The 26,623-nt window shown below is 48.7% G+C and overlaps 2 protein-coding genes across 7 annotated transcripts; one reads left to right on the top strand and one right to left on the bottom strand.

Annotated features, from left to right (window-relative positions):
* Positions 1 to 119: 119 nt before the first annotated feature.
* On the top strand, positions 120 to 7,150 carry LOC142467966 (cytochrome P450 2D6-like). The gene is made up of 9 exons (XM_075574006.1): positions 120 to 604; positions 1,623 to 1,794; positions 2,195 to 2,347; positions 3,067 to 3,227; positions 3,643 to 3,816; positions 4,487 to 4,628; positions 4,735 to 4,922; positions 5,943 to 6,084; positions 6,784 to 7,150. The coding sequence occupies exons 1-9, from the start codon at positions 392 to 394 to the stop codon at positions 6,960 to 6,962; spliced, it is 1,524 nt and encodes a 507-aa protein (XP_075430121.1). The 5' UTR covers positions 120 to 391; the 3' UTR covers positions 6,963 to 7,150.
* LOC142467961 (cytochrome P450 2D17-like) lies at positions 3,398 to 26,398 on the bottom strand. Of its 6 annotated transcripts, none has more exons than XR_012788534.1 (11): positions 25,801 to 26,129; positions 25,119 to 25,290; positions 24,712 to 24,864; positions 23,661 to 23,821; positions 22,644 to 22,817; positions 21,854 to 21,995; positions 20,738 to 20,925; positions 18,482 to 18,623; positions 8,907 to 9,002; positions 7,736 to 7,922; positions 3,398 to 4,882 (listed from the first exon to the last, which is right to left on the bottom strand). XR_012788534.1 is itself a non-coding variant. In XM_075573995.1 (10 exons), exons 2-10 carry the CDS (start codon positions 26,011 to 26,013, stop codon positions 18,165 to 18,167), a joined length of 1,554 nt encoding a protein of 517 aa, XP_075430110.1. In that variant the 5' UTR covers positions 26,014 to 26,039; positions 26,337 to 26,398; the 3' UTR covers positions 17,073 to 18,164. The 6 variants fall into 6 exon arrangements, 3 of the variants coding, with proteins under 3 accessions (XP_075430110.1, XP_075430109.1, XP_075430111.1); XR_012788533.1 differs by having other exon boundaries at positions 7,736 to 8,495; positions 25,801 to 26,128; XR_012788535.1 differs by lacking the exon at positions 7,736 to 7,922.
* Between the last annotated feature and the right edge of the window lie 225 nt (positions 26,399 to 26,623).

The raw sequence follows: 26,623 nt of genomic DNA, 5'->3' as shown, positions 1-26,623 counted from the left end.
TGAGTGGTTAGGAGAGACAGAGGGTTGAGGTGGAGAGGTGAGTGGTTAGGAGAGACAGAGGGGTGTGGGGGAGAGTTGAGCGGTTAGGAGAGACAGAGAGAGGTGTGGGGGAGAGGTGAGTGGTTAGGAGAGACAGAGAGAGGTGTGGGGGAGAGGTGAGCGGTTTGGACAGACAGAGAGGGGTGGAGGTGAGTGGTTAGGAGAAACAGAGAGGGGTTTGGGGGAGAGGTGAGTGGTTAGGAGAGACAGAGGGGTGTGGAGGAGAGACAGAGTGGTGTGTGGGAGAGGTGAGAGGTTAGGAGAGACAGAGAGTGGTGTGTGGGAGAGGTGAGAGGTTAGGAGAGACAGAGAGTGGTGTGGGGGACAGGTGAGTGGTTAGGACAGACAGAGTATGGCCTTACAGTCAGAGCCCTGGTCTGTGCTCCCCGTGTCCTTATCTAAGGCCTCCCTACTGGGCATCATCTTCACCGTCTGTCTTCTGCTGCTGGACTTCATGAAGCGCAGGAAGACATGGAGACGGTTCCCACCAGGACCTCCCTCGGTGCCCTTTCTGGGGAACATGATGCAGGTCGACTTCAAAAACCTCCATGTCTCATTCTCCCAGGTAAATCCAGGACACAAGTGGGAATATCCAGTGGCATAACTAGGAAAGGGCTAGTTACAAATATACTGAAAGCCACCCTGATGCTGTGTGCTGACCCCAGAAACCAAAGGGGCAATATCCGGTTACGCAACAAATTCTGGTGCATGACTTTAAAAGACTTGTTTGTGATTGGGAGATAGAAACACTGACAGTCAATCACCGGTAAGCCTGGCAAAGCCCCACCACAGAATTTATTGCGGCAGCATTGGTTTCACCAAAAGTTTGAAGCATCAATGTTTTATGTACAGGGGCTCAATATACTGAGAAGACATCTTCCCCGTGCTGGAGAATGAAAAATAAACTGGAACTGTAAGTCTCTGAATAAAAAGTAGTGGTAATGAGCACCACCTAGCACAGGGGTCTGCAGCTTTTCTAGGAAGAAGAGCCTTCTTATTTGTTATCTTTCTTTCACCAAAACATTTTGGGAGCCGCAACACATCCAGGAATATAAAGACACCCGCACAAACACATACATGATACATATACTGTGCACACACACTAATAGGTAAATATAAGCATTGACATGTGTCAAACTTACTTCAATCAGAATTAGCGGGGGGGGGGGGAATTCTCCCCTCCACCCTCTTCTCGCAATCACCTGGCATTCATTTCAAGAATTTTACCTTGGGATGTGGTGGGTGGCCTGCCCTTGTCCCACGTCTCTGGCGTGGCCATGTAGTTGGATGCGGAAGTTGGGCCCCGCGTCGACAAGGTACACAGGCAGGGAAGGGAGGGATTGGTCGCAGAGCGAGGGCCTGGCCTCAGCAGCCAGGTGCCACAGTGTGGCCCAAGCTCTGGCCAGGACCCAACTTCCAGCGCCTGCCGTGACCCGGACTGAGCCACATGTATTTACTCAACGAGCCATGTGGCTTCTGAGCCACGGGTTGCCTAGTACCTGACCTAGTACAATTAAACTGAGACCGCTGAGTGTTATATGAGATGAAACGCAACAGACCAATTTCTCGGTCTCTTTTGACAGCTTAATAAAAAGTACGGTGATGTGTACAGCGTGCAGTTCTTCTGGAAAAACATAGTGGTGTTGAACGGGTTCGAAGTCATAAAGGAAGCTTTGATCAACAAGTCAGAGGATTTCGCGGATCGGCCCAGATTTCCCCTCTACGAGCATCTTGGATATTTTGGGAACTCAAAAGGTAAGTGATCCAACTGGCAAATATAAAAATTACTTTTACTACGGTTAATGCCCTACCTGCAAGCAACTCCAGCTCAACCGTGTGAGAATGATCCAGTCCTAATGCTGTACTCCTATTGGTTGGTCTGCCAGCACTGCTTGCTGCATTTCACATGGGTTAGTTTGAGCCTGGCAGAGGGTCTCTCTCACGGACTGCTGCTTGAAACTATACATTATAGTGATCTATAAGTGGAAAGAGTACTCCCTGCAGAGCTAAAGCAGAGATTATATATTATTTGCAATTTATTTTGCAAAGCCAACACTAGAGAGCAGCATAGAACATCTTATAAGTATTGTGTCTGACGGTATGAAAGTTTTAATATGAGTATCATACAGTATATCATGATGTGTCATTTGCACAGGTGTGATTGTAGCAGAATATGGAAGAGCTTGGAAGGAGCAGAGAAGATTCTCACTCACCACCTTGAGGAACTTTGGCATGGGAAAGAAATCTTTAGAGGAGAGGGTGACAGAAGAGGCAGGGTATCTGTGTTCTGCATTCGAGTCTGAGCAAGGTTAGTGTCAAACAGGGCAAATACCTTGCAAATCTAGTGGCTCTACAATTGTCAGACTAGTCTGTTGAGTACTGATTAGTGGTTGAAATGCTGTAGTTTACATGGCAAATCCCTATGGAGTCAGGAGAGTAAAAGCAATTATTTGTCAAGAAAACATGAATTCCTTTGCTACCAGAAGAGCCTTAATGGTACCCTACCCCATTGATATCTGATAACCCCTAAAGCCAGCATCTGATGCTCTTTAATCCCACAGCACAAATGGACTAACATAGATACAGACACACTGATACGCAACCAGTGCATTGCACATATATTAGGGTTAAATTGCTGATGTTACTGTTTAAGGTTATACTGATGATGTACATGTTTAAGGTTATGTTGATGAGGTTATATTGATGATGTACATGTTTACGGTTATGTTGATGAGGTTATATTGATGATGTACATGTTTAAGGTTATGTTGATGAGGTTATATTGATGATGTACATGTTTAAGGGTATGTTGATGAGGTTATATTGATGACGTTCGAATAATTGATTGGTTTAAATACAAATTCAAGTTCACTTTTAAAATGATACATTCCGTAAATGGGCATATCATTATCCTCCTTTGGGCATTTGGTTCTGGCAGCAAAAGGATCTTCTTTCGTGTCCCTCTAACTCTTTCAGAAAATGACTTTGGTAATATGTAGTAGATATGACTTTGTTTTATGCCCACAGGCCATCCCTTTGATGCACACCTCTTAGTGAATAACGCTGTCAGCAATGTGATCTGCTCCATTACGTTTGGTGACAGGTTTGAATATGACGATGACAAGTTCCAACACCTCCTGCATCTCTTTGAGCAGGCCCTGAAAGTGGAGTCTGGATTCTTAGCAGCAGTGAGATATGAGATATGAGATATGAGATGAGAGAGAGAATATATATATTGTATGTCTTTATTTATATAGCGCGATAAATGTACATAGCGTGTATATATATATATATATATATATATATATATATATATATATATACACACACATATACATATATATATATATATACACACACATATACATATACACTACAGCCCGCACACACACACGGGAAATGTATTAACGTGAAGAAAGAGAATAGTTTGTTTTGCTGCAGTGCTCCATTTTCTTCTTGCATTTACATCAAATGAAGAGCGTTTGTGCAGCCTGGACATGTTGATGCAAAGACAAATGGAAATGTTGCGCAAAACTGTGCCTCAATACATCACTCCCAAAGCGTAACATATATATTTTTAAACATTTGGGTTTTGATTTCTAGTTACTGAATGAGGTGCCGTGCTTATCGAGGATCTCAGTACTACGCAATAACATTCTCCAGCCTGAACTGGATATTCAGAAGTTTTTAAAGGAGATTGTCTCAAAGCACAAGGAGACCTGGGACCCGGAGAACTGCAGAGATTTCATTGATGCCTTCCTGCAGGAGATGGAGAAAGTAAGGGACACTTCTCACATGGTGGTAGTGAGCTATTATGCCATCAGAGAATGCCTCACACATGGGATTCCCCATCAGAAGAGAAGTGTAGTCCTACTCCTTACAACTTCTAGAAATGCTTTGTATTTCAACATGAGAGAGGTGCCACTAACACTATGAGCTTCTTATAAATCAGGGTCTCCGTTTAGAGAAAGGGTGTTATAACCTTACCAGAATCTGAACTCCCCGGTGAATATTGGATAATTGGAACATTCCCAGAGGAGGATTACTGTCTCCCTAACATGCCTGAACATCAGAATGTGTCATTTCTCTTTGGGGTGAAGACTTATTATTACTCCAGTATTATTCCATACTGGAAGGCTAAAGTCTGAAGGATTCTTTTTCAGTCCTAGTATTTTAACACTCTTGGGTGAGCAATGCTACCTGATTACAGCGGTGTCCTTCTCTCCCCTCTTTTTGCAAACATCTTTTGCACCTTTAACAGAAACTTTTACCTCCCCTCTTCTCCTTCCCCAGCACTCCTCCCTCCAGCAGGATGGGGCCTTCTAGAAGCCACCTTGTATTATCTTGATTGCAATGCTTACAACTACAGATATCTACATAAAAAAATGTAGGCTTGATTCGTCTATCAAATACCCAGACTTTAATGACTATATTTTAATACTGTTAGGTAAAGGGCGACAACAACAGCAGTTTTAATGAGGGGAATCTTGTCTTCACAACATATGACTTGTTTGGTGCTGGCACTGAAACCTCATCTACCACCATAAGATGGGCCTTCTTGTTTATGCTGCTTTATCCCGAAGTCCAGAGTAAGTATTGCAATGGCCCCTGTAGTGCTGGGTGGGTAAATTAGTAACCCTTGTCCCATAACTTATAACACAAATCTAATTATTTCAAAACATTATGTTCGTTCAGGAAAAGTTCATGTGGAAATTGACCGAGTGATTGGAAGAGACAGGAGACCCACGATGGGAGATCTGTTGGAAATGCCGTATACCAACGCGGTGATTCATGAAGTTCAGCGCTGTGGGGATATCGTTCCTTTATCCGTACTTCATATGACCTACAGAGACACAGAGGTCCAAGGCTTTTTCATCCCCAAGGTACAAAACTGAACACAACGCTACCAAATCAATCTATATAAATGCTGCTCAACTTACCAATGGTTCGTCTTTGGGCTCAGGACTCAATTTAGCATTATTAATAACATGATAAAAGCAAATACTGGAGCACATTGATAATACTGTCAGCTAACACAGAGGGAAGGAACCTATGGGTCATTAAGTCTGAAAGTAGAAAAGAATATAACAAAGCAGTGGAGAAAATATTGGTGTTATATAGGAAATACTGTATATTAGCAGAGAAAAGTGAAAGCTGGTAATGCCACTTTATGGATCATTGGCGAGACCCCATCTAGAGTACAATGTTCAGTCCTCTAGACCGAATATCCAGATGGACGTAATTAAACCTAGAAGTAGTACAAAAGATGAGCTTCGAAAATCCTGCATAGTCTTTATCGCAAAACATGTCAGGAAAAGATCTCCACATGTACAGCTTGGGATAAAAGAGAGAGGGGGATATGAAGGCGTTGCATGCATCTCTAGAAGGGGGTTACATTTTTTGCCTACAAAGTACTGTACAGGCATACCCCGCATTAACGTACGCAATGGGACCGGAGCATGTATGTAAAGTGAAAATGTACTTAAAGTGAAGCACTACCTTTTCCCAACTTATTGATGCATGTACTGTACTGCAATCGTCATATACGTGCATAACTGATGTAAATAACGCATGTGTAGCAGGCTCTATAGTCTCCCCGCTTGCACACTGCTTCGGTACAGGTAGGGAGCTGGTATTGCTGTTCAGGACGTGCTGACCGGCGCATGCGTGAGCTGCCGTTTGCCTATTGGGCGATATGTACTTACTCGTGAGTGTACTTAAAGTGAGTGTCCTTAAACCGGGGTATGCCTGTATACACCCTGTTTGACTCCCCTTTTCATGTAAAATCTTTGTCCAGATGGAAATCCCTTAACATGAAGATAATACATGGCAGATCATATATCATACTCTTTCCCATGTCTTGTCATAGCTCATGTACACATCACAGATTCTATCCTTTCTAGGGAACCACTGTTATGATCAACCTGTCCACTGTGCTGAAGGATAAGAGCGTTTGGGAAAAGCCACTGCAATTCTACCCTGAGCACTTTCTTAATGCAGAAGGGAATTTTGTGAAACAAGAGGCGTTTATGCCGTTTTCTGCAGGTACTGTAAACATAAATAGAGCTTTTTATTCATTTTCTTACAGAGGCACCATAGAGCCAATGGGCCTCCATCATTAACAGTCATGTGATCGCGACATCAGCGATCATATGATCGCCTCCTCCCCACATAAGTGGAAAGGGCTCCCCTCCTGTTTCGATTGGGTCAACCACTCTGTTGGACCTGTCTGCCCAATCATCCTCTAGAACATGAGCATTACCCATGATGTTCTAGGTCCGTTATTAGGACACTAACCGGCTCTGCTGACTATAAAATTAAATAAATGTCTCCTTTCTTTTTTCCTTTTTGTTTCTGTTTTTTTTTTTTTTTTAAAGGAATTAAATTACATTTTCACATTCTGTGGTTGAACTCCGGAGATATGAGTTGGAGAAAATGTATCTCCCTGGGGGGATAGATCAGCACATCACTAACCATCGCATTATGTTAGGACTAACGAAAACCTTAGCTCAGTGGTAATGTCGCTGCCTTTGAAGTGGTTGAACCCAGTTCAGATACCAGCATCAGCTCTCCGTGTGACCTCGGGCTAGTCTCTTTATCTCCCTGTGCCTCAGGCACCAAAAATTAGATTGTTAGCTCTTTGGGAGCACTTACACGTTGGTCCAGCAGTTCTGTTGCACGTTCCTTGTATTGACCCTGTATATACGGACCCTAATTCCAACGCATCTGCCTTCTATTCCACAGGTCGGCGGGCCTGCCTGGGAGAACAGTTGGCCAGGATGGAACTTTTCCTCTTCTTCGCGTCTCTCATGCAACGTTTTACCTTTGAAATACCCAATGACCAACCTCGCCCAAGAGAAGACCCCCAGTTCGCATTAACGCTGAGTCCCCACCCCTTCAAAATGTGTGCCAAAGTGAGATAGGGAGGAGTGGTCTTTTTGGTAACTGACCTGTCCTTGGTGTGGGAGGACCCAATGTGACATCCAGTGCCTTATGACCTTGAGAAAATCTTCTGCATTATGGTAATGTAAATATACATGGTACAGGTACGAAACGCGTCGGAATGACTGCGAGGGTGATGTGCCTTCAATAAATTACATTTGTATTGTTATCTTTGTCCAGCTTCCTTATTAGCGATTTTTGCAGTGCTCCGCCATTTTTTTATTTTCTGATATCTTTCAGGTGTTATACATGACTTGTTATAGTCATTTACAAGTCTTTAAATGTATCTAAAATGGCATTACAATACACTTGTGGCCCTTGTCCTTTGAAGACCTAGTCAAAAAGCCATTTTCAAGGGTTTTAGTCACTAAAGTGTGGCGTACTAGAGGGTTACGGAGCATCATTTCTTCTTTTCATAACCAGAGTGCAAGTGTTTTCCTTATTTACAATATTACAGGCCCACTTTGTATTCAGAACAGGAATACCCGGGCGCTACCTAATAATTAAGTGTAAGATATGGGTGTAATAACAACCTTGATAGTGGGCAAGGTCTCCCTCTGTCTCTTTTCCTCCTGTGGCTCTATCAACCCCAATGGAGGACCTACCCAGGATCCTTCAAAGTAAAGGAGACAAGAGAAAGGGATGGGGGAGCACTGGTGGAATAATAGAGTAAGGTACAATTTGGTTCAGGTGTGTGGGACTCTGAAACATTCAAAGTGGATGTTTTAAATCTAAAATAGTTTTAAACACTCACACGGCCTTGTGCAAATGCTTGCGCATCAAGGTATCTTTAACGTCCTCACTTCTGGATTCGATCTCTGCCTCTCGTCTGGGCTCTTCCGTTCTTCCTTCTTTAGTGTGATGTCACCTTCTTCTTGTAGATTCGATCTTCGCCTCTCGTCTGTGCTTTTCCTCTCCTTCTTCCTTGGTGTGATGTCACCCTCGGAATAAAAGCATATAAATATGAACGAAAATATGAACAAAAATAGGTGCAAGGGAACAATAGCCAGTGGTTGAAGACTTTAAGGTTTAAAGTTTAAAATTACACTCAAACGGGCATGTGTGTGTGCACTCTGAGGGATGGTATCTTTGGACTTCTGGGCGCAGTCCCACTGCTCCAAAATTAAAAAATTGCTATGTGGCAAGTAAAAGGGAAAAGGAAATCTATCAAAGTAATTACTCACACGGCCAAGTGTGAGTGCACACTTGGAATGGTATCTTTAATGGTTCCTTCTATTGTCCCTAGATAGGGAATGGTGGCAGCCTCCGATGTAACCTTCTCTCTCCCAGAAAGACCAATAAGGTAATAAGCCTAGGGAGTCAAGGCTAAACGACTTTATTAAAAAAGAAATAAAAATGAACAGCAAACACACCGCTTACTCAACTGGTGAGCTGCGGTGTGGGGTGGGATAAAAGGCCAGTCTCTGGGGGATGTTTAGCAGGTATCGTGGTGCTGCAGTTGGACTCCAAGGAAGAAGGAGAGGAAAAGCACAGACGAGAGGCGAAGATCGAATCTACAAGAAGAAGAAGGTGACATTACACTAAAGAAGGAAGAAAGGAAGAGCCCAGACGAGAGGCAGAGATCGAATCCAGAAGTGAGGACGTTAAAGATACCTTGAAGCGCAAGCATTTGCACAAGGCCGTGTGAGTGTTTAAAACTATTTTAGATTTAAAACATCCACTTTGAATGTTTCAGAGTCCCACACACCTGAACCAAATTGTACCTTACTCTATTATTCCACCAGTGCTCCCCCATCCCTTTCTCTTGTCCACTTTGTATTCAAACAGCAAACTTGCCCAATTTCAATAGTCATATTTTTACCTTATATGAACTGAGGGGTGCGGGGGGGGGGGGGGGGAGCAGGTCCTTCGAACCTAAACCATACAACTAACTCCAGGGGGCCGAAAGTTCCCGTGGTACTTACCATGCTACAGTACTTCCTGGAAATGGAAACGGTCAACCAATGTCATGTTCCCGATGAAGTTGCGGCTTCCAATTGGCCCAGGAGAGGACTAAAGGACTAAAGGAGAGGCTCAGTGAGTAAAGACACGGCACAGAGTTAGAACAGGGGAACCTGGTTGAATTCCCGGTGTCAGCTCCTTGTGACCTTGGGTAAATCACTTTATCTCCCTACCACCAAAAACACACGGATTGTAAGATGCACAGTTCAGGGACTGTGTTTGTAACAATCCTACGTGCTGCGTACCGCGTGCTATACTGTAAGTGTGACACACTCTGTGTCCCATTGGGAGAAAAGTGCCATATTAAATAAAGTTATTATTACCTCGCTGCCATTTTGATTTTCCTATAGGAGGGGAGGAGAGCACTGGCAACAAAAACTGGAATTATCTCGTAAACCGTGGCGGCAGCAGCCGCCGCCACACACCACGCTCCCTGCTCAGCCAATGAGGGTGAGGAGCAGGCCCGATTGGTCAGAGTAGTGGGCCCACGGCAGTGTGACTGTATGACCTTATCGGACTTTAATCCCAGAGCCAAAAACACTCACAACAAAACTTTGTGTCAAGAATTTAGCAATCTAATTGGCTCCGTTAAACAAATCTAACTTTGTCAGCGTTTGTTTCTCTGGAAAGTTATTACAAATTACATTTCCTCAAGGCCTCTAAATGTTGCCAATAGTGTTTTCTGTGTCTATAATATTGTTTGTAAAAAGTAATACATTTTACCTATCTGTGACCAGCGAAACGAACACGGAAGATAAGAAACGGTCCCGGTGTCAGCAAGAACACACACTGGAAACTGGCAATGTTATATGTTGTGATGTTCGTAGATAAAAATGATTGGGCTCAATGTATCAAAGCACAAATATAAGCGCAATGTCTGCACTTCTTGGGCAGCGGCCATAGTACAGGTGACGTTGCTAGGGCCGGGAACAAACTGCAGCAAGGCATTATTTATTTATTTATTTATAAAATATTTTACCAGGAAGTAATACATTGAGAGTTACCTCTCGTTTTCAAGTATGTCCTGGGCACAGAGTTAAGACAAATAATACATAAAATATGGCGTGGGGCATGGCCATAGTGCGCGTGCACCGGCACGACCAGTTATTCGCGAGACAAAATCTTTTGATATTGCCTCGCGACGGCCTGGTCAAAAGTGCGGTTCAGCCAATGAGGGCGAACTGCTCACATGATGTCACAGGCACGCCCCTCGCCATGCCCCCTGTCGCGCAGAACATGCTGGCCACAAATCTCTTCATTGTGCGTGCACGCGCCTGTACTATGTCCACCTTACTCTCCTCCAAGCAATATCTTTTTATTTATCCTAACGTAACCCTGTGTGCCCGCCTCTCTAGGGTGGTTACATCGGTGTAGTAGGCGATGGATAAGATGAGGCGATGGATACGATGAGGCGATGAGGCGATGGATAAGATGAGGCGATGGATAAGATGAGGCGATGGATAAGATGAGGCGATGGATAAGATGAGGCGATGGATAAGATGAGGCGATGGATAAGGTGGGCGATGGATAAGGTGGGCGATGGATAAGGTGGGCGATGGATAAGATGAGGCGATGGATAAGGTGAGCAATGGATAAGGTGAGCGATGGATAAGGTGGGCGATGGATAAAATGAGGCGATGGATAAGATGGGCGATGGATAAAATGAGGCGATGGATAAGATGGGCGATGGATAAGATGGGCGATGGATAAAATGAGGCGATGGATAAGATGGGCGATGGATAAAATGAGGCGATGGATAAGATGGGCGATGGATAGGATGAGGCGATGGATAAGGTGGGCGATGGATAAGGTGGGCGATGGATAAGGTGGGCGATGGATAAGGTGGGCGATGGATAAGGTGGGCGATGGATAAGGTGGGCGATGGATAAGGTGGGCGATGGATAAGATAAGGCGATGGATAAGATGGGCGATGGATAAAATGAGGCGATGGATAAGGTGGGCGATGGATAAGGTGGGCGATGGATAAGGTGGGCGATGGATAAGGTGGGCGATGGATAAGGTGGGCGATGGATAAGGTGGGCGATGGATAAGGTGGGCGATGGATAAGGTGGGCGATGGATAAGGTGGGCGATGGATAAGGTGGGCGATGGATAAGGTGGGCGATGGATAAGGTGGGCGATGGATAAGGTGGGCGATGGATAAGGTGGGCGATGGATAAGGTGGGCGATGGATAAGGTGGGCGATGGATAGGATGAGGCGATGGATAGGATGAGGCGATGGATAAGGTGGGCGATGGATAAGGTGGGCGATGGATAAGGTGGGCGATGGATAAGGTGGGCGATGGATAAGATGAGGCAATGGATAAGGTGGGCGATGGATAAGGTGGGCGATGGATAAGGTGGGCGATGGATAAGGTGGGCGATGGATAAGGTGGGCGATGGATAAGGTGGGCGATGGATAAGGTGGGCGATGGATAAGGTGGGCGATGGATAAGATGAGGCGATGGATAAGGTGGGCGATGGATAAGGTGGGCGATGGATAAGGTGGGCGATGGATAAGGTGGGCGATGGATAAGATGAGGCGATGGATAAGGTGGGTGGATAAGATGAGGCGATGGATAAGATGAGGCAATGGATAAGATGAGGCGATGGATAAGGTGGGCGATGGATAAAGTGGGCGATGGATAAGGTGGGGCGATGGATAAGATGAGGCAATGGATAAGGTGGGTGGATAAGATGAGGCGATGGATAAGATGGGCGATGGATAAGATAAGGTGATGGATACAATGGGGCGATAGATTCGATAGGTGATGGATAACATGGGCGATGGATACGACGAGGCGATGGATACGACGAGGCGATGGATACGATGGGCGATGGATAAGATGGGCGATGGATAAGATGGGCGATGGATAAGATGGGCGATGGATAAGATGGGCGATGGATAAGATGAGGCGATGGATAAGATGAGGCGATGGATACGATGGGGCGATGGATACGATGAGGCGATGGGGCGATGGATACGATGAGGCGATGGATACGATGGATAAGATGAGGCGATGGATAAGATGAGGCGATGGATAAGGTGGATGGATAAGATGAGGCGATGGATAAGATGAGGCGATGGATAAGATGAGGCGATGGATAAGATGAGGCGATGGATAAGATGAGGCGATGGATAAGATGAGGCGATGGATAAGATGAGGCGATGGATAAGATGAGGCGATGGATAAGATGAGGCGATGGATACGATGAGGCGATGGATACGATGAGGCGATGGATAAGATGAGGCGATGGATACGATGAGGCGATGGATAAGATGAGGCCATGGATAAGATGAGGCCATGGATAAGATGAGGCCATGGATAAGGTGGGCGATGGATACGATGAGGCGATGGATACGATGAGGCGATGGATAAGATGAGGCGATGGATAAGATGAGGCGATGGATAAGATGAGGCGATGGATAAGATGAGGCGATGGATAAGATGAGGCGATGGATAAGATGAGGCGATGGATAAGATGAGGCGATGGATAAGATGAGGCGATGGATAAGATGAGGCGATGGATAAGATGAGGCGATGGATACGATGAGGCGATGGATAAGATGAGGCGATGGATAAGATGAGGCGATGGATAAGATGAGGCGATGGATAAGATGAGGCGATGGATAAGATGAGGCGATGGATAAGATGAGGCGATGGATAAGATGAGGCGATGGATAAGATGAGGCGATGGATAAGATGAGGCGATGGATAAGATGAGGCGATGGATAAGATGAGGCGATGGATAAGATGAGGCGATGGATACGATGAGGCGATGGATACGATGAGGCGATGGATACGATGAGGCGATGGATAAGGTGGATGGATAAGGTGGGCGATGGATAAGATGAGGCGATGGATACGATGAGGCGATGGATACGATGAGGCGATGGATAAGATGAGGCCATGGATAAGATGGGAGCCAGGAGTTTTTCTAGTACAACCTCAATCTTTATTAATGTCCCAGGCTTGGGGACACTGCAGTCACAGCACATGTGGATTGAACAACAGGTGCTCTTCTTTTCCTCCATATTGATATTACTCTATACATAGATCTCCCCGGAGTGCCCACTCTTAACACATATGGGAGGTGTAGGTACTTGTTACTTTACTGCTTCTCATCTGATGGATCAGGGACACCCTTCTTATTAACATCCTTGCAGTCCCGGTTACTGGGGGCCCCTGCTGAGATCCTGGCCTGGTCTGTGCAACGTTAGGCTATGGCACCAGTCCTCCCTGCCGCGATCAGCGATCTGTAGGGGAGTGCGGGACGAGGGGCCATGACTGGGCATATGTGCCATTGTCTGCGCGCCACCACGTGACCGGGTCGCGGCACGGGAAGACAAAATTCTTGGCTCCCTGCCAGCGTACGCGTCACAGTGCTTTAAGCACCAACACACATAGAGGGCAGCGCTGTGGTGTGTGGTGCGCATGCTGTAGCGCGTGCCACTGTGACCACCGGGGACTCAGCCTGACTGTAACTTCCCCGCCTCTGCTTTGCAACTGCCACTTCCTAAGGGGGTACTGATCTCTGTGGCTGGAGATCTGCTTGTAGGGCTGATCCCCAGACATCCTGTGGAGCACTTCTGCTTAGCCCACTAAGGTCCGTCTGCATTCCTGTTACTGGGACATGCTCTTACTTCATATGGCCATACTATATGATCCTAACTGGTGGGGCACTGTCCAAATCTGAAACACAATAAAAGGGGGGCCTGATCTAAATTACTTTGGGGAACATCCTTACCTCTAATCTCTGAAGCTTCTCTTCTGATGTCATGCTGGAACTCTGTCCCAGAATCCTATGCTCCTCTCCTTTATACCTGTGATGACGCAGTATGCTGTGTCACCACTGGGTGGAGCTTAACCTCTACTGTTAACTCATAGTGTACTTTTAGTAACCTACACCAGAGGGCCTTTAAAAAGATCAGAGAGGTGAATACAGACGTCCTGCTGCACGGTGTGGGGAGGAAATCCTTCACAAATTAAACAAACCGTCAGGAGAAACGGCCACTTTTAGTGTAAATATTGGACATATTTTGTAAATGAAACAGATAATGTTGGTTAAGTGTGTGGCCCAACACACTCCCCCTCACCTGCTTCTCCCCCGCACGCTCCCTCACCTGCTTCTCCCCGCATGCCCCCCCTCACCTGCTTCTTCCCCGCACGCTCCTTTCTCACCTGCTTCTTCCCCGCACACCCCCTCCTCACCTGCTTCTCCCCCGCACGCCCCCTCCTCACCTGCTTCTCCCCCGCACGCTCCCCTCATATGCTTCTCCCCCACACTCTCACATCTCACCTCCTTCTTCCCTGCACATTCCCTCCTCACCTGCTTCTCCCCCGCACGCTCACATATCACCTCCTTCCCCGCACGCTCCCTCCTCACCTGTTTCTTCCCTGCACGCTCCCTCACCTGCTTCTCCCCCGCACGCTCCCTCCTCACCTGCTTCTCCCCCGCACGCTCCCTCCTCACATGCTTCTCCCCCGCACGCTCCCTCCTCACCTGCTTCTCCCCTGCATGCTCCCTCCTCACCTGCTTCTCCCCTGCACGCTCCCTCCTCACCTGCTTCTCCCCCACAGCGGCACACCCCCATCCTCCCCTGCTTCTCCCCCGCAGCGGCACGCCCCCCTCCTCACCTGCTTCTCGCCCGCACGCTCCCCTCACCTGCTTTTCCACCGCACTCACATCTCACCTCATTCTTCCCCGCACGCTCGTCTCACCTGCTTCTCCCCAGCACACTCTATCCTCACCTGCTTTTCCCCCCCTCATCTGCTTCTCCCCCGCACGGTCCCCCCTCACCTGCTTCTCCCCCGCACACTCCCTCCTCACCTGCTTCTCCCCTGCACGCTTCCGCCTCACCTTCTTCTCCCCAGCACACTCTATCCTCACCTGCTTCTCCCCCGCATGCTCCCTCCTCACCTTCTTCTCCCCAGCACACTCCCTCCTCACCTGCTTCTCCCCTGCACGCTCCCGCCTCACCTGCTTCTCCCCCGCATAGTCCCTCCTCACCTGCTTCTCTCCCCGCATGCTCCCGCCTCACCTTCTTCTCCCGAGCACACACTATCCTCACCTGCTTCTCCCCCCCGCATGCTCCCCTCCTCACCTGCTTCTCCCACGCACTCTCCCCTCATCTGCTTCTCCCCCGCACGCTCCCATCTCACCTCCTTCCCCACATGCTCCCCTCCTCACACGCCCCCTCCTCACCTGCTTATCCCCTGCATGCTCCCTGCCTCACCTGCTTCTCTCCACATGCTTCCCTCCTCACCTGCTTCTCCCCGCATGCTTCCCTCCTCACATGCTTCTCCCGCACAGCCTCCCTCCTCACCTGCTTCTCCCCGGCATGCGCCCTCCTCACCTGCTTATCTCTGCACACTCCCCTCCTCACTTGCTTATCTCCGCACGCTCCCCTCCTCACCTGATTCTCCCCGAGCGCTCCCCTCCTCACCAGCTTCTCGCCGTACGCTCCCCTCCTCACCTGCTTATCCCCGCATGCTCCCTCCTCACCTTCTTCTCCCCTGCACGCTACCCTCCTCACCAGCTTCTCCCCCGCATGCTCCCCTCCTCACCTTTTTCTCCCCACATGTTCCCCTCCTCACCTGCTTCTCCCCCACATGCTCCCTCCTCACCAGCTTCTCCCCCACATGCTCCCTCCTTGCATGTTTGTCCCCTGCATGCTCCCTCTTCACCAGGCTTCTCCCCCACATGCTCCCCTCCTCACCAGCGTCTCCCCACATGCTCCCCTCCTCTTCAGTTTCTCCCCCATGAACATTTGCTCATTAAATGTCCCACCTTCCAATATATATCAAATAGTCTCAATTTATTCAGAGGGAATAGAAAATATCTGTCTAGAATTTAGTTATAGAGGGGAGAATCTATAACTTGGCTGTTCTTAGCTTGGTGTTAAATTATTCTGAATACTATCAATCCAAATGTAATCTTTATACATGTTCCTTACCCAGTCCCTGTTTCTCAGTGCCAGCCAAAATGTTCTTAGTCAATCATTTTGCAATATTTACCCTGATTCCGAAACCGCTCTCTGTTCTGTAACGAAGTAACTATAGTTAATCATATGTTCCTTATCTTTTAAGACCCATCTCTATTGTATGGTCTTACTTCTATTTAACTAACATTTGAATCCAAACTGTTGCAATTTAGCAGACATTACACAAACACATGGCTGTCTTCAGCTTATCTTTGCAGAGTCAGCTAATCATATTTCAATATAATTCCTAACTTAATTACTTATTTTAACAAGGTATATCCTGAATATATATGTATATAGAGAATATAGCATAAATAATATTTAGGCTTGAATTCATCCTGCCTTCACCCCACATGCTCCCCTCCTCACCAGCTTCTCCCTCACATGCTCCCCTCCTCACCAGTTTTATCCCATCATGCTCCCCTCCTCTCCAGCTTCTCCCCACATACTCCCCTCCTCACCTGCTTCTCCCCCACATGCTTTCCTCCTCACCAGCTTCTCCCTCTCATGCTCCCTTCCTCACCAGTTTCTCCCCAACATGCTCCCCTCACCAGCTTCTCCCCCACATGATCCCCTCCTCACCAGCTTCTCCCCCACATGCTCACCTCCTCACCAGCTTCTCCCCCACATGCTCCCCTCCTCACCAGCTTCTCCCACACATGCTCCCCTACTCACCAGCTTCTCCCCCACACACTCCCCTCCAACTTCTCCACACATGCTCCCCTCCTCACCAGCTTCTCCCCCACATGTCCCAATCTTCTCCAGCTTCTCCCCCACATGCTCACCTCTTCTCCAGCTTCCCCCCACCTCTCCAGCTTCTCCCCAACTGCTCCCTTCACCAGCTTCTCCCTCACATGCCCCAATCTTCTCCAGCTTCTCCCCCACATGCTCACCTCTTCTCCAGCTTCCCCCCACCTCTCCAGCTTCTCCCCACCTGCTCCCTTCACCAGCTTCTCCCCTACATGCCCCCTTTTTTTACTCCCTTCACCCTCACCCCCATTTCTTCCACTATTCCCCTCTATCCCCCCTCCTCTCAATCTCCCCCCGTCTCTCACTCTCCCACTTCCCTCTCACTCCCCCCCACCATATCTCACTTCTCACCCCCCCCCTCCTCCATCCTCTCCCATTCCAAAGTCCTACCTGAGGTGCGAGTATTACCGTGGCAGTCGGTGGAGGGAGCCCACCCAGGCGGTGATTATGGAAGTTGCTAATCTCCCAGTGGGGCCTAACTTCCACGTTATGCCCCACCTGGGTGCTGGCGTGCCACCACCGCCACTCTCCCTTGATGCTGCCACTCTTGCAGCTGAGGCAGGAGAGGTTTGGAGAGATGGCGGGCCAGAGAGAATGGTTCGGCAGCCCGGATGTAGCCCATTCCTGCTCTACACACTATATATTATGACCCTTTATTTGTAAAGCGCCCACATATTCCGTAGCGCAGTACGGCGCGGTTACAGAGTGACATCAATAACAGAAACAGGACATACAAGTAAGGACAGGCCGGCACACGCAGATACAGAAGGCCCTTGTTCTGAGAGCTTACACTCTAGAGGGTAGGACAGTATATGGTGTTAAAGAAGCATTTGCCCCCGTGAAGCCCGTGTGCGTTTAACTCATTAATGTTAGTATATTCTCCTCTGAGCAAGTCCTGTTCTTTAAAAAAAAAAAAAAAACACAAAAAAATACTGTTTTTCTAGTGTAAACAAAATCATAATTTCTTTATCCCAAGCGTCTGATGTGACCATGGTAACGTTTACACTGCGTTGGGCTCTGGGGAGAGCTCCATTTTAACAACCCAGACAATTAATCATTCCAACGCTTGTAACTCCTGAACGGAGCATCCGATTTTAAAAATAAAAACAGCCGTGGAAAACGGCGAGAAGGGAACTCTTAAAGCAGGGGTGTGCAAACTGGAGGGAGCGAGATTCTCTGCAGGGGGGGGGGGGGGCGCGGGGGTTACAGAGGCCCAGCGCGCTTCCCAAAGGCATTTCAATTGAATGCCGGGGAAGCGGCGAAGGCCTCTGCGACTTCTCCTTACCTTGGTTAAGACAGCTTCAGGTGACGCTTCGCCATGGCAAGGCGGTGGCAAATTACGCCGCGTGGTCATGTGATGTCGCGTTGCCATGGCAACGTGACATCATGACGCCAGAACCAAGGTAAGGAAGGGGGGTGCAACGAGAGGGGCACAGCCTGCAGGGGGGGAAAATTGCCCTCCCCTGTCTTAAAGTACATTAAAAAAACTAAACAAAAATGTTCTTCTTGACAGGTTCCTCTCTCGCTATAGCACACATTTGGTAGGGGGTCGGGCTAAGTGTGAACGCATACAGGGGATCTTCTGTTGGGCGAGGTTGCTTGTCAGGGATCTTAAATGTAAATCGTTGCATGAGGGACGTGAAGAAGAGGAAGAGCTCCATTCTGGCCAGCTGTTCCCCCAGACAGACCCGGCGCCCTGCGGGACACACGGGATAATGGATGTCATTCAGTTACACGCAGACTTCAGGCCCTCACCGTTTCCGGGTCTGGCTGAGTTGGAGTCAGTCATCGTCTGTAGATTTACCTGCAGAGAACGCCATAAACGCCTCCCGTTTCACGAACTTGCCGTCGGGGTCCAGGAAATGCTCCGGGTAAAACTGATGAGGCTTCTCCCAGACGGTCTCGTCCTTCAGCACAGAGGACAGGTTGGTGATGACGGTGGTGCCCTTGAGATTTGTCAAGGTCAAAAGAGACAAGGCATATTTAACAGTGCCTTAACCTACCATGTGGTTCCAAACCTTAATGCGGGAGCTTCCAAAGCCACGTCCCACAATACCGTGCTGCTGTGGATGCAAAGCATTGTGGGGAAGCTCCTGCTGTAATCAACCGCTATACGACCCCCCACCCCCCATGCTAAGGTGCAGTTTTGGGCCTTACAAAGTGCGCGGTCCGCACACAGGCTCAGGAACATGCTATACTGTCTGGGATCCCCCATTACAGACATCTGTGCAGAGGAAGCAGAGATGCAGCGGAACGTCGCACCATCAGCTGCTTAGTGACACTGCGCTGATACATACCCCTCCCCCCCTGTGCTAATCACTGGTCCCCAATGTAAGGAGAGGAGGGGACACTGCGCTGATACACACCCCTCCCCCCTGTGCTAATCACTGGCTCCCAATGTAAGGAGAGGAGGGGACACTGCGCTGATACACACCCCTCCCCCCCCTGTGCTAACCACTGGCTCCCAATGTAAGGAGAGGAGTGGGACACTGCGCTGATACATACCCCTCCCCCCCTGTGCTAATCACTGGCTCCCAATGTAAGGAGAGGAGGGGACACTGCGCTGATACACACCCCTCCCCTCCTGTGCTAATCACTGGTCCCCAATGTAAGGAGAGGACACTGCGCTGATACACACCCCTCCCCCCCTGCGCTAATCACTGGCTCCCAATGTAAGGAGAGGAGCGGGACACTGCGCTGATACACACCCCTCCCCCCCTGCGCTAATCACTGGCTCCCAATGTAAGGAGAGGAGGGGACACTGTGCTGATACACACCCCTCCCCCCCTGTGCTAATCACTGGCTCCCAATGTAAGGAGAGGAGCGGGACACTGCGCTGATACACACCCCTCCCCCCCTGTGCTAATCACTGGCTCCCAATGTAAGGAGAGGAGGGGACACTGCGCTGATACACACCCCTCCCCCCCTGTGCTAATCACTGGTCCCCAATGTAAGGAGAGGAGGGGACACTGCGCTGATACACACCCCTCCCCCTCCTGTGCTAACCACTGGCTCCCAATGTAAGGAGAGGAGCGGGACACTGCGCTGATACACACCCCTCCCCTCCCTGCGCTAATCACTGGTCCCCAATGTAAGGAGAGGAGGGGACACTGCGCTGATACACACCCCTCCCCCCTGTGCTAATCACTGGTCCCCAATGTAAGGAGAGGAGGGGACACTGCGCTGATACACACCCCTCCCCCCTGTGCTAACCACTGGCTCCCAATGTAAGGAGAGGAGGGGACACTGCGCTGATACACACCCCTCCCCTCCTGTGCTAATCACTGGCTCCCAATGTAAGGAGAGGAGCGGGACACTGCGCTGATACACACCCCTCCCCTCCTGTGCTAACCACTGGCTCCCAATGTAAGGAGAGGAGGGGACACTGCGCTGATACACACCCCTCCCCCCTGTGCTAATCACTGGCTCCCAATGTAAGGAGAGGAGGGGACACTGCGCTGATACACACCCCTCCCCTCCTGTGCTAATCACTGGCTCCCAATGTAAGGAGAGGAGCGGGACACTGCGCTGATACACACCCCTCCCCCCCTGTGCTAATCACTGGTCCCCAATGTAAGGAGAGGAGGGGACACTGCGCTGATACACACCCCACCCCCCCTGTGCTAATCACTGGCTCCCAATGTAAGGAGAGGAGGGGACACTGCGCTGATACACACCCCTCCCCCCCTGTGCTAATCACTGGTCCCCAATGTAAGGAGAGGAGGGGACACTGCGCTGATACACCCCTCCCCCCCTGTGCTAATCACTGGCTCCCAATGTAAGGAGAGGAGGGGACACTGCGCTGATACACACCCCTCCCCCCCCCTCTTGTGCTAATCACTGGCTCCCAATGTAAGGAGAGGAGCGGGACACTGCGCTGATACACACCCCTCCCCCCCTGTGCTAATCACTGGCTCCCAATGTAAGGAGAGGAGGGGACACTGCGCTGATACACACCCCTCCCCCCTGTGCTAATCACTGGCTCCCAATGTAAGGAGAGGAGGGGACACTGTCAATGGGAGAAGTTAGAAGATCCAGTAACGTTCCCGCCTCCCGTTACCTTGGGGATGAAATAGCCGTGGATCTCCGTGTCCCTATAGGCCATATGTGGCAAGGCCAGCGGAACAATGTCACCACAGCGCTGAACTTCATGGATCACCGCGTTGGTATACGGCATTTCCAATACATCTCCCATCGCCGGTCTCCTGTCTCTTCCAATCACTCGGTCTATTTCCTCATGGACTTTCCCTAAAAACAGCGCCATGTTTACACAGAGTCCTACCCCTTGCATTAAAGTGCTTCCCGAGATAGCTTTTCTCTAGCTGCTGAGCTTACTATGGTGACCTGGCTGCACTGGGCTCTGGGGTGAGCTCCATTTTAACCTCCCAGACACCCAAGCACTGCCATCTACCACACATCCCCTCACCCGCTGTCTCTGTGAGTCTCCCATCATACCACTTAGATTGTAAGCTCTCCGGGGCAGGGATTCCCTTTCCTGTTGTCTGATCTTGTTTCCTGCATATATTGGGATATAATTCCCTGTACTGTATTGTCTCTTGCAAAGCGCTGAGTACACTGCGGGGTCTATATAAAGATATACATACATGCATGTTTCAAACGCGCATATCTCCTCAACGGAGCATCCGATTATAAAAATAGAAACAGCGCTAGAAAGAGCAGGGTGAGATCTTCACTTAAGGAAAGTAAGGCCGCGCTTATAGTGCTGGCGACGGCGACGCGACCAATGACGTCACCCGTCGCCACCCGCAAAAGTTATCATTTAACTTTCAGCGACGTCGCTAACGACGGGGTCATTGATTGGTTCAGAGACAGTCACATGTGGCGACAGTCTCTGAAAAATCTAATTTACCCGGCTTCCAAATTTTTGGTCGCCCTTACTATAAGCGCTCACGATTGTTTTGTTTTGGAGCGACGTCGCGTCGCCGGCACTATAAGCGCAGCCTAAGGAGGACTGGAGCGGGCTGCTGCGGTTTTAATGCAGTAATCTCTACTACTCACCATAAAAGAACATTTATTTTTTTGTACCAATCCAAAATCCTTTCTTGCCGAGTTTTTTCTTTTTCTTTCTAGCAATACGGCTCTTTTTTAAATTCTGTTGTTGAATACTGGATATTAGTTGCTAAAAATTCACCTCCCTGGGCAATCGAATACTCACTCTGAACCTCAGGATAAAGCAGCATAAATAGCAGAGCCCACCGCAGAGTCGTGGAAGTGGTCTCTGTCCCGGCTGTAAATAAGTCATACGTCGATAGGAGCAGGTTTCTCTCATTAAAGCTGCTGTCGCCGTCTTCTGTGACCTGGGAGAGAATTAACGGTGCAATGGTATAATAACAGTGTTGTTCTATTGTGCTACTACACATCGGGAATGACACAGGCATAGTGAGCCCCTGCCCTGAAGAACTTACAATCTAATGTCTGAAGCCTGAGGGGAAGAAGCTGGAGGGCTTAAGGTTATAAGGAGAAGGTATAGGCGGCTGAGGCAGGTATCAAAGTATCCGTGACCCCTAACACCCCACCTCCTACCTGAAGGTCCAGGTGGGCACTTTTTCTGAATAACTGGTGCATACTCTTATAACCGGCACACTGTGCGCGCTATAAAACCGTTCTCTACATTGTTAATTAACAGGAGTTGAGTTAGATTGATGAAAGACATTTTGATGTTACTGAATGTGAGAGAGCGCGTTATCAGGGGGAGGGAGAATTACCCAAACGGCCAATCCGAAGCATGATTAATAATATTTGTTTGCTTATGCAGAGCTGCAATGTAGGATATTTCGGACACAAGCCGTTGCCCTCTAGAAGTTACGATCTCCTTTTTGCAGAGAAACTAATTGACGCCCCAAATCATAAAATACCGACAGTGGGAATCGAACCGAGTTCACCTGCTGCACCCCGAAACACCTCCTGCATTCATTAATATTCCATAAAGAATAATCGTTTCTTACCTTTTCCATCTCCTGCAGGAAGGCGTCTATAAAGTCCCTGATGTGGTTTGGATCCCAGGTCTTCTTGTGTTCGGAAACGATGTCCTTTAGGAACTGGATTATATCCCATTCGTATTGCAGAACTCTGCCAAGCAGTCCGGGAATTTTCATCAACCAAGGAACCTCGTTTAGAATCTAGAAAGCAAACTCCGGAATCATGACGGGTTCCACGGATGTAGTCACACCACTTTTTGCAAATTCTTTGTACAGTTAATAATTGCATCATTCACATTACCGTAACAGGGTTCAGCGCTGCCATAAGGGGGCTGAACTGGGCCAGGCGAAGGGGGGCACAACCACCTGAACCCAGTAATTTGGCCTGACTGGAACTGGACAGGGCCCCCTTTTTTGAAGGGTGCACCACGTATATCAGAAGCAACCTGCCCCCTTCCCCTTAGCTCAGCAGCGTCTCAGCATCCCCTCCACCCTCCGACTCAACAACCTGAGGGCCCAGGTGTAGACATCTCTCCTGGGACCCAGGAATGCTGATGGTGCTCGATAACATTTAGAGATAAATCAGCATGATTTAATTTAAATATATATATATATATATCCGAGCACTAAAACATGAGTATAGTTAATTAACAAATTATAATAAGACTATTGGAAATGGGGATCATATTCGATTACGCGTATAGAGACAAATCATTATCTTTGACAAAATTGTTGGATTATAAATGGTCAACCCATCTAATAAGCCTCGATCTGATGAAGAAGTACAGAAGTATCCAACCTTACTATCCGTGGGGCCACGGGAAGAAAATCAAAACACCACGGCTCCGTGGACAGTAAAAGTCACATCTGCCTGCGGTGGTCTGTTGTCCATATTGGACCCCCCACGGAGAGAGTTCTCGCAGCCATGCGATGGCCAGTATTCCGCGGCTACATCTGTAGGTGGCGCTACCATCCATCTCTATTTGCAGAGTTAGATTCATGTATTGGATGTATAATTACACTGAAACATGACATTACTCCCACCTGGGCCAAGAGTCCAGACTCGGCTTTAAAGGTTTCCTCGAACAGCCGGAGGAGTCTTTGGAACTTCACATCGTCGTAGTCAAACCTGTCTCCGAAAGCGATGGAGCAGATCATGTTGCTCACCGCGTTGTTTATGATGAAACGTGGGTCAAAGGGGTGGCCTGGGGCAAAAATATCAGGACGTCATGTTAGGAAAAACATCAACAGGATGCCTCATCCCATGATGGTGCCGAGTATCACACCTTTTTTATATATAGGGCCAGAGTAGCACTACTAGTTTTTAACAATCCTGGAATAGCCCTACTTTTTAATGTACATTTCCGTAAATAGGGTTTTAGCTCAAGTTGGGAAAGAAATGAGAGGGAAATAACGCTATGTTAGATAAATCATGCCTAGCTGTGGTGTTACACCCATCCAGACCCTACAAAAGCCCTATTTCCGGGTCTGGATCTGAGTAACGCCAAGTGCGGTTATGACCTAATTCACGTGAGGTTCGTGCATATGCAATGTTATGATAATGCCTCATTTGCATATAATTTACGCCATTATCGCTAACAAGCGTTATAGTTGACGCAATGCTCTGTACGGGAGAAGAAATGGCTTAACCGTTATGTTATTGTCCTTTGAAAATACGCAGTTCGGTTTCACGTGACGCTATGTTCCGGTCAGTGTTCCTTATGCCACTGTCACTGAACTTTGTGGATCTGTGCCTCAAAGCAGCGATGCGCAAACTGGGGGGCGAGATTGTCTGCGCAGGGTTTACAGAGGCCCCGCGCGCATCCCGAACGCACTTAAATTAAGTTCCGGAGAAGCGGCGAAGGCGTCTGTAAACTGCACTTACCTTGCTTCTGGAGACGCGTCGCCATGGCAACGCAGCATCAAATGACGCCAACGCTGGAGCCAAGGTAAGAGGGGGGGGGAGAGAGGAGGGATTGGAAGGGGGGGAAAGGGGGCGGAGAGAGGGGAACAGCCAGCAGGGGAAGCGCAGGGAAAAAAAGATTGCGCTCCCCTGCCTTAAAGTGTCCTAGGCCCTAGATACTGTATGACTAACCTTGCTCAGACTGGAGAGCAGAGCACAGATACCCGGCTTCCTCGATCACTTTCTCCTCCAGCGATTTCTTTCCCATTCCCAAGTTCCTCAGTGTAGACTGGGAGAATCTTCTCTGTTCCTTCCAGGCTTTGCCGTACCTGACCAGCAACAAACCTAAGCATTGGACACAAGACATCCCAATAGAACCCCAGAACTGTCCACTCTCACTGATGCCACTGATTTGGGGCTAGTCTCACTGATTTTTAGCGTCGGTGATCTCATAAACTTCAACAGAGTCGCGATGAACACGATCTCCTAGAAAACGAGTATTTATAGCGTGACACACCCTATACGTCATAGGGTCCCTAGAGTGCCAACGCTAGGGATGTTTAGGGTACGTTGCGGGAACTCAAATGGTTTGAACTTGCCTTTGGAGTCTCCGTGATATCCAAGCTTCTCGTAAATGGGAAACCGGGGCCGGTCAGCTATATCTTCAGACTTGTCGACCAGAGCTTCCTTCATGACCTCAAACCCGTTCAACACCACCATGTTTTTCCAGAAGTACTGCAGGCTGTAGACGTTCCCAAACTTTTTACTCAGCTGTTAATGGACATCAAGAAGTCGAGGTTATGGGTTTAGAACCGAGAATGTGTTAAATGTGTTTACACTCCGTGGCCCAGATCCATTGAGCGCTGGTACTGGTGAGAGCACCCAATCTGGTGTTAACCCAACTCAAGCTAGTGGGATTTAAAGGCTGATCGGGTGCACTAACCCATATTGACGCTTGATAATTCTGCCCAAAGAGGATATTTTTTTACATAACTGTGGATCACAGTCCATTTGCATTAATGAGGTTTTTAAAGCAGCAATCCCCTCTACTTACCATAAAAATAATGTTCCTTTCTTTTTATCACTGTGAAGTTCTTATGCTGCTATTCTGTATTTAGCAAGGACGGCCCTATTATCAGTTCTGCAGCTACATTCCGATGATGTTCCATGCTCCGTTCAGGAGATATTAGAATGAGGGTTCTGGGAAGTTAAATGGAGCCCAGTCCAGTCTATAGGTCACCATTGCTAGCAACACACGGGCGCTCAAGAGTCAAGACTTACCTGGGTTAAGGAGACGTGGGGTTTTTTGAAGTCGACCTGCAGCATGTTCCCCAGAAAGGGCACCGAGGGAGGTCCTGGTGGGAACCGTCTCCATGTCTTCCTGCGCTTCATGAAGTCCAGCAGCAGAAGACAGACGGTGAAGATGATGCCCAGTAGGGAGGTGTTAGATAAGGACACAGGGAGCACAGACCAGGGCTCTGACTGCAACTCCATACTCTGTCTCTCCTAACCGCTCACCTCTCCCCCACACCCCTTTCTGTCTCTCCTAACCGCTCACCTCTCCCCCACACCCCTCTCTGTCTCTTCTAACCTCTCACCTCTCCCCCACACCCCTCTCTGTCTCTCCTAACCGCTCACCTCTCCCCCACACCCCTCTCTGTCTCTTCTAACCTCTCACCTCTCCCCCACACCCCTCTATGTCTCTCCTAACCTCTCACCTCTCCCCCACACCCCTCTCTCTCCTAACCACTCACCTCTCTATCTCTCTTAACCTCTCACCTCTCCCCCACACCCCTCTCTCTCTCCTAACCACTCACCTCTCTGTCTCTCCTAACCTCTCACCTCTCCCCCACACCCCTCTCTCTCCTAACCACTCCCCTCTCTGTCTCTCTTAACCTCTCACCTCTCCCCCACACCCCTCTCTCTCTCCTAACCACTCACCTCTCTGTCTCTCTTAACCTCTCACCTCTCCCCCACACCCCTCTCTCTCTCCTAACCACTCACCTCTCTGTCTCTCCCAACCTATCACCTCTCCCCCACACCCCTCTCTCTCCTAACCACTCACCTCTCTGTCTCTCCCAACCTATCACCTCTCCCCCACACC

Source organism: Ascaphus truei, chromosome 17, assembly GCF_040206685.1.
Source record: "Ascaphus truei isolate aAscTru1 chromosome 17, aAscTru1.hap1, whole genome shotgun sequence".
NCBI lineage: Eukaryota > Metazoa > Chordata > Amphibia > Anura > Ascaphidae > Ascaphus > Ascaphus truei.
This window is presented reverse-complemented; position numbering and strand designations above follow the sequence as displayed.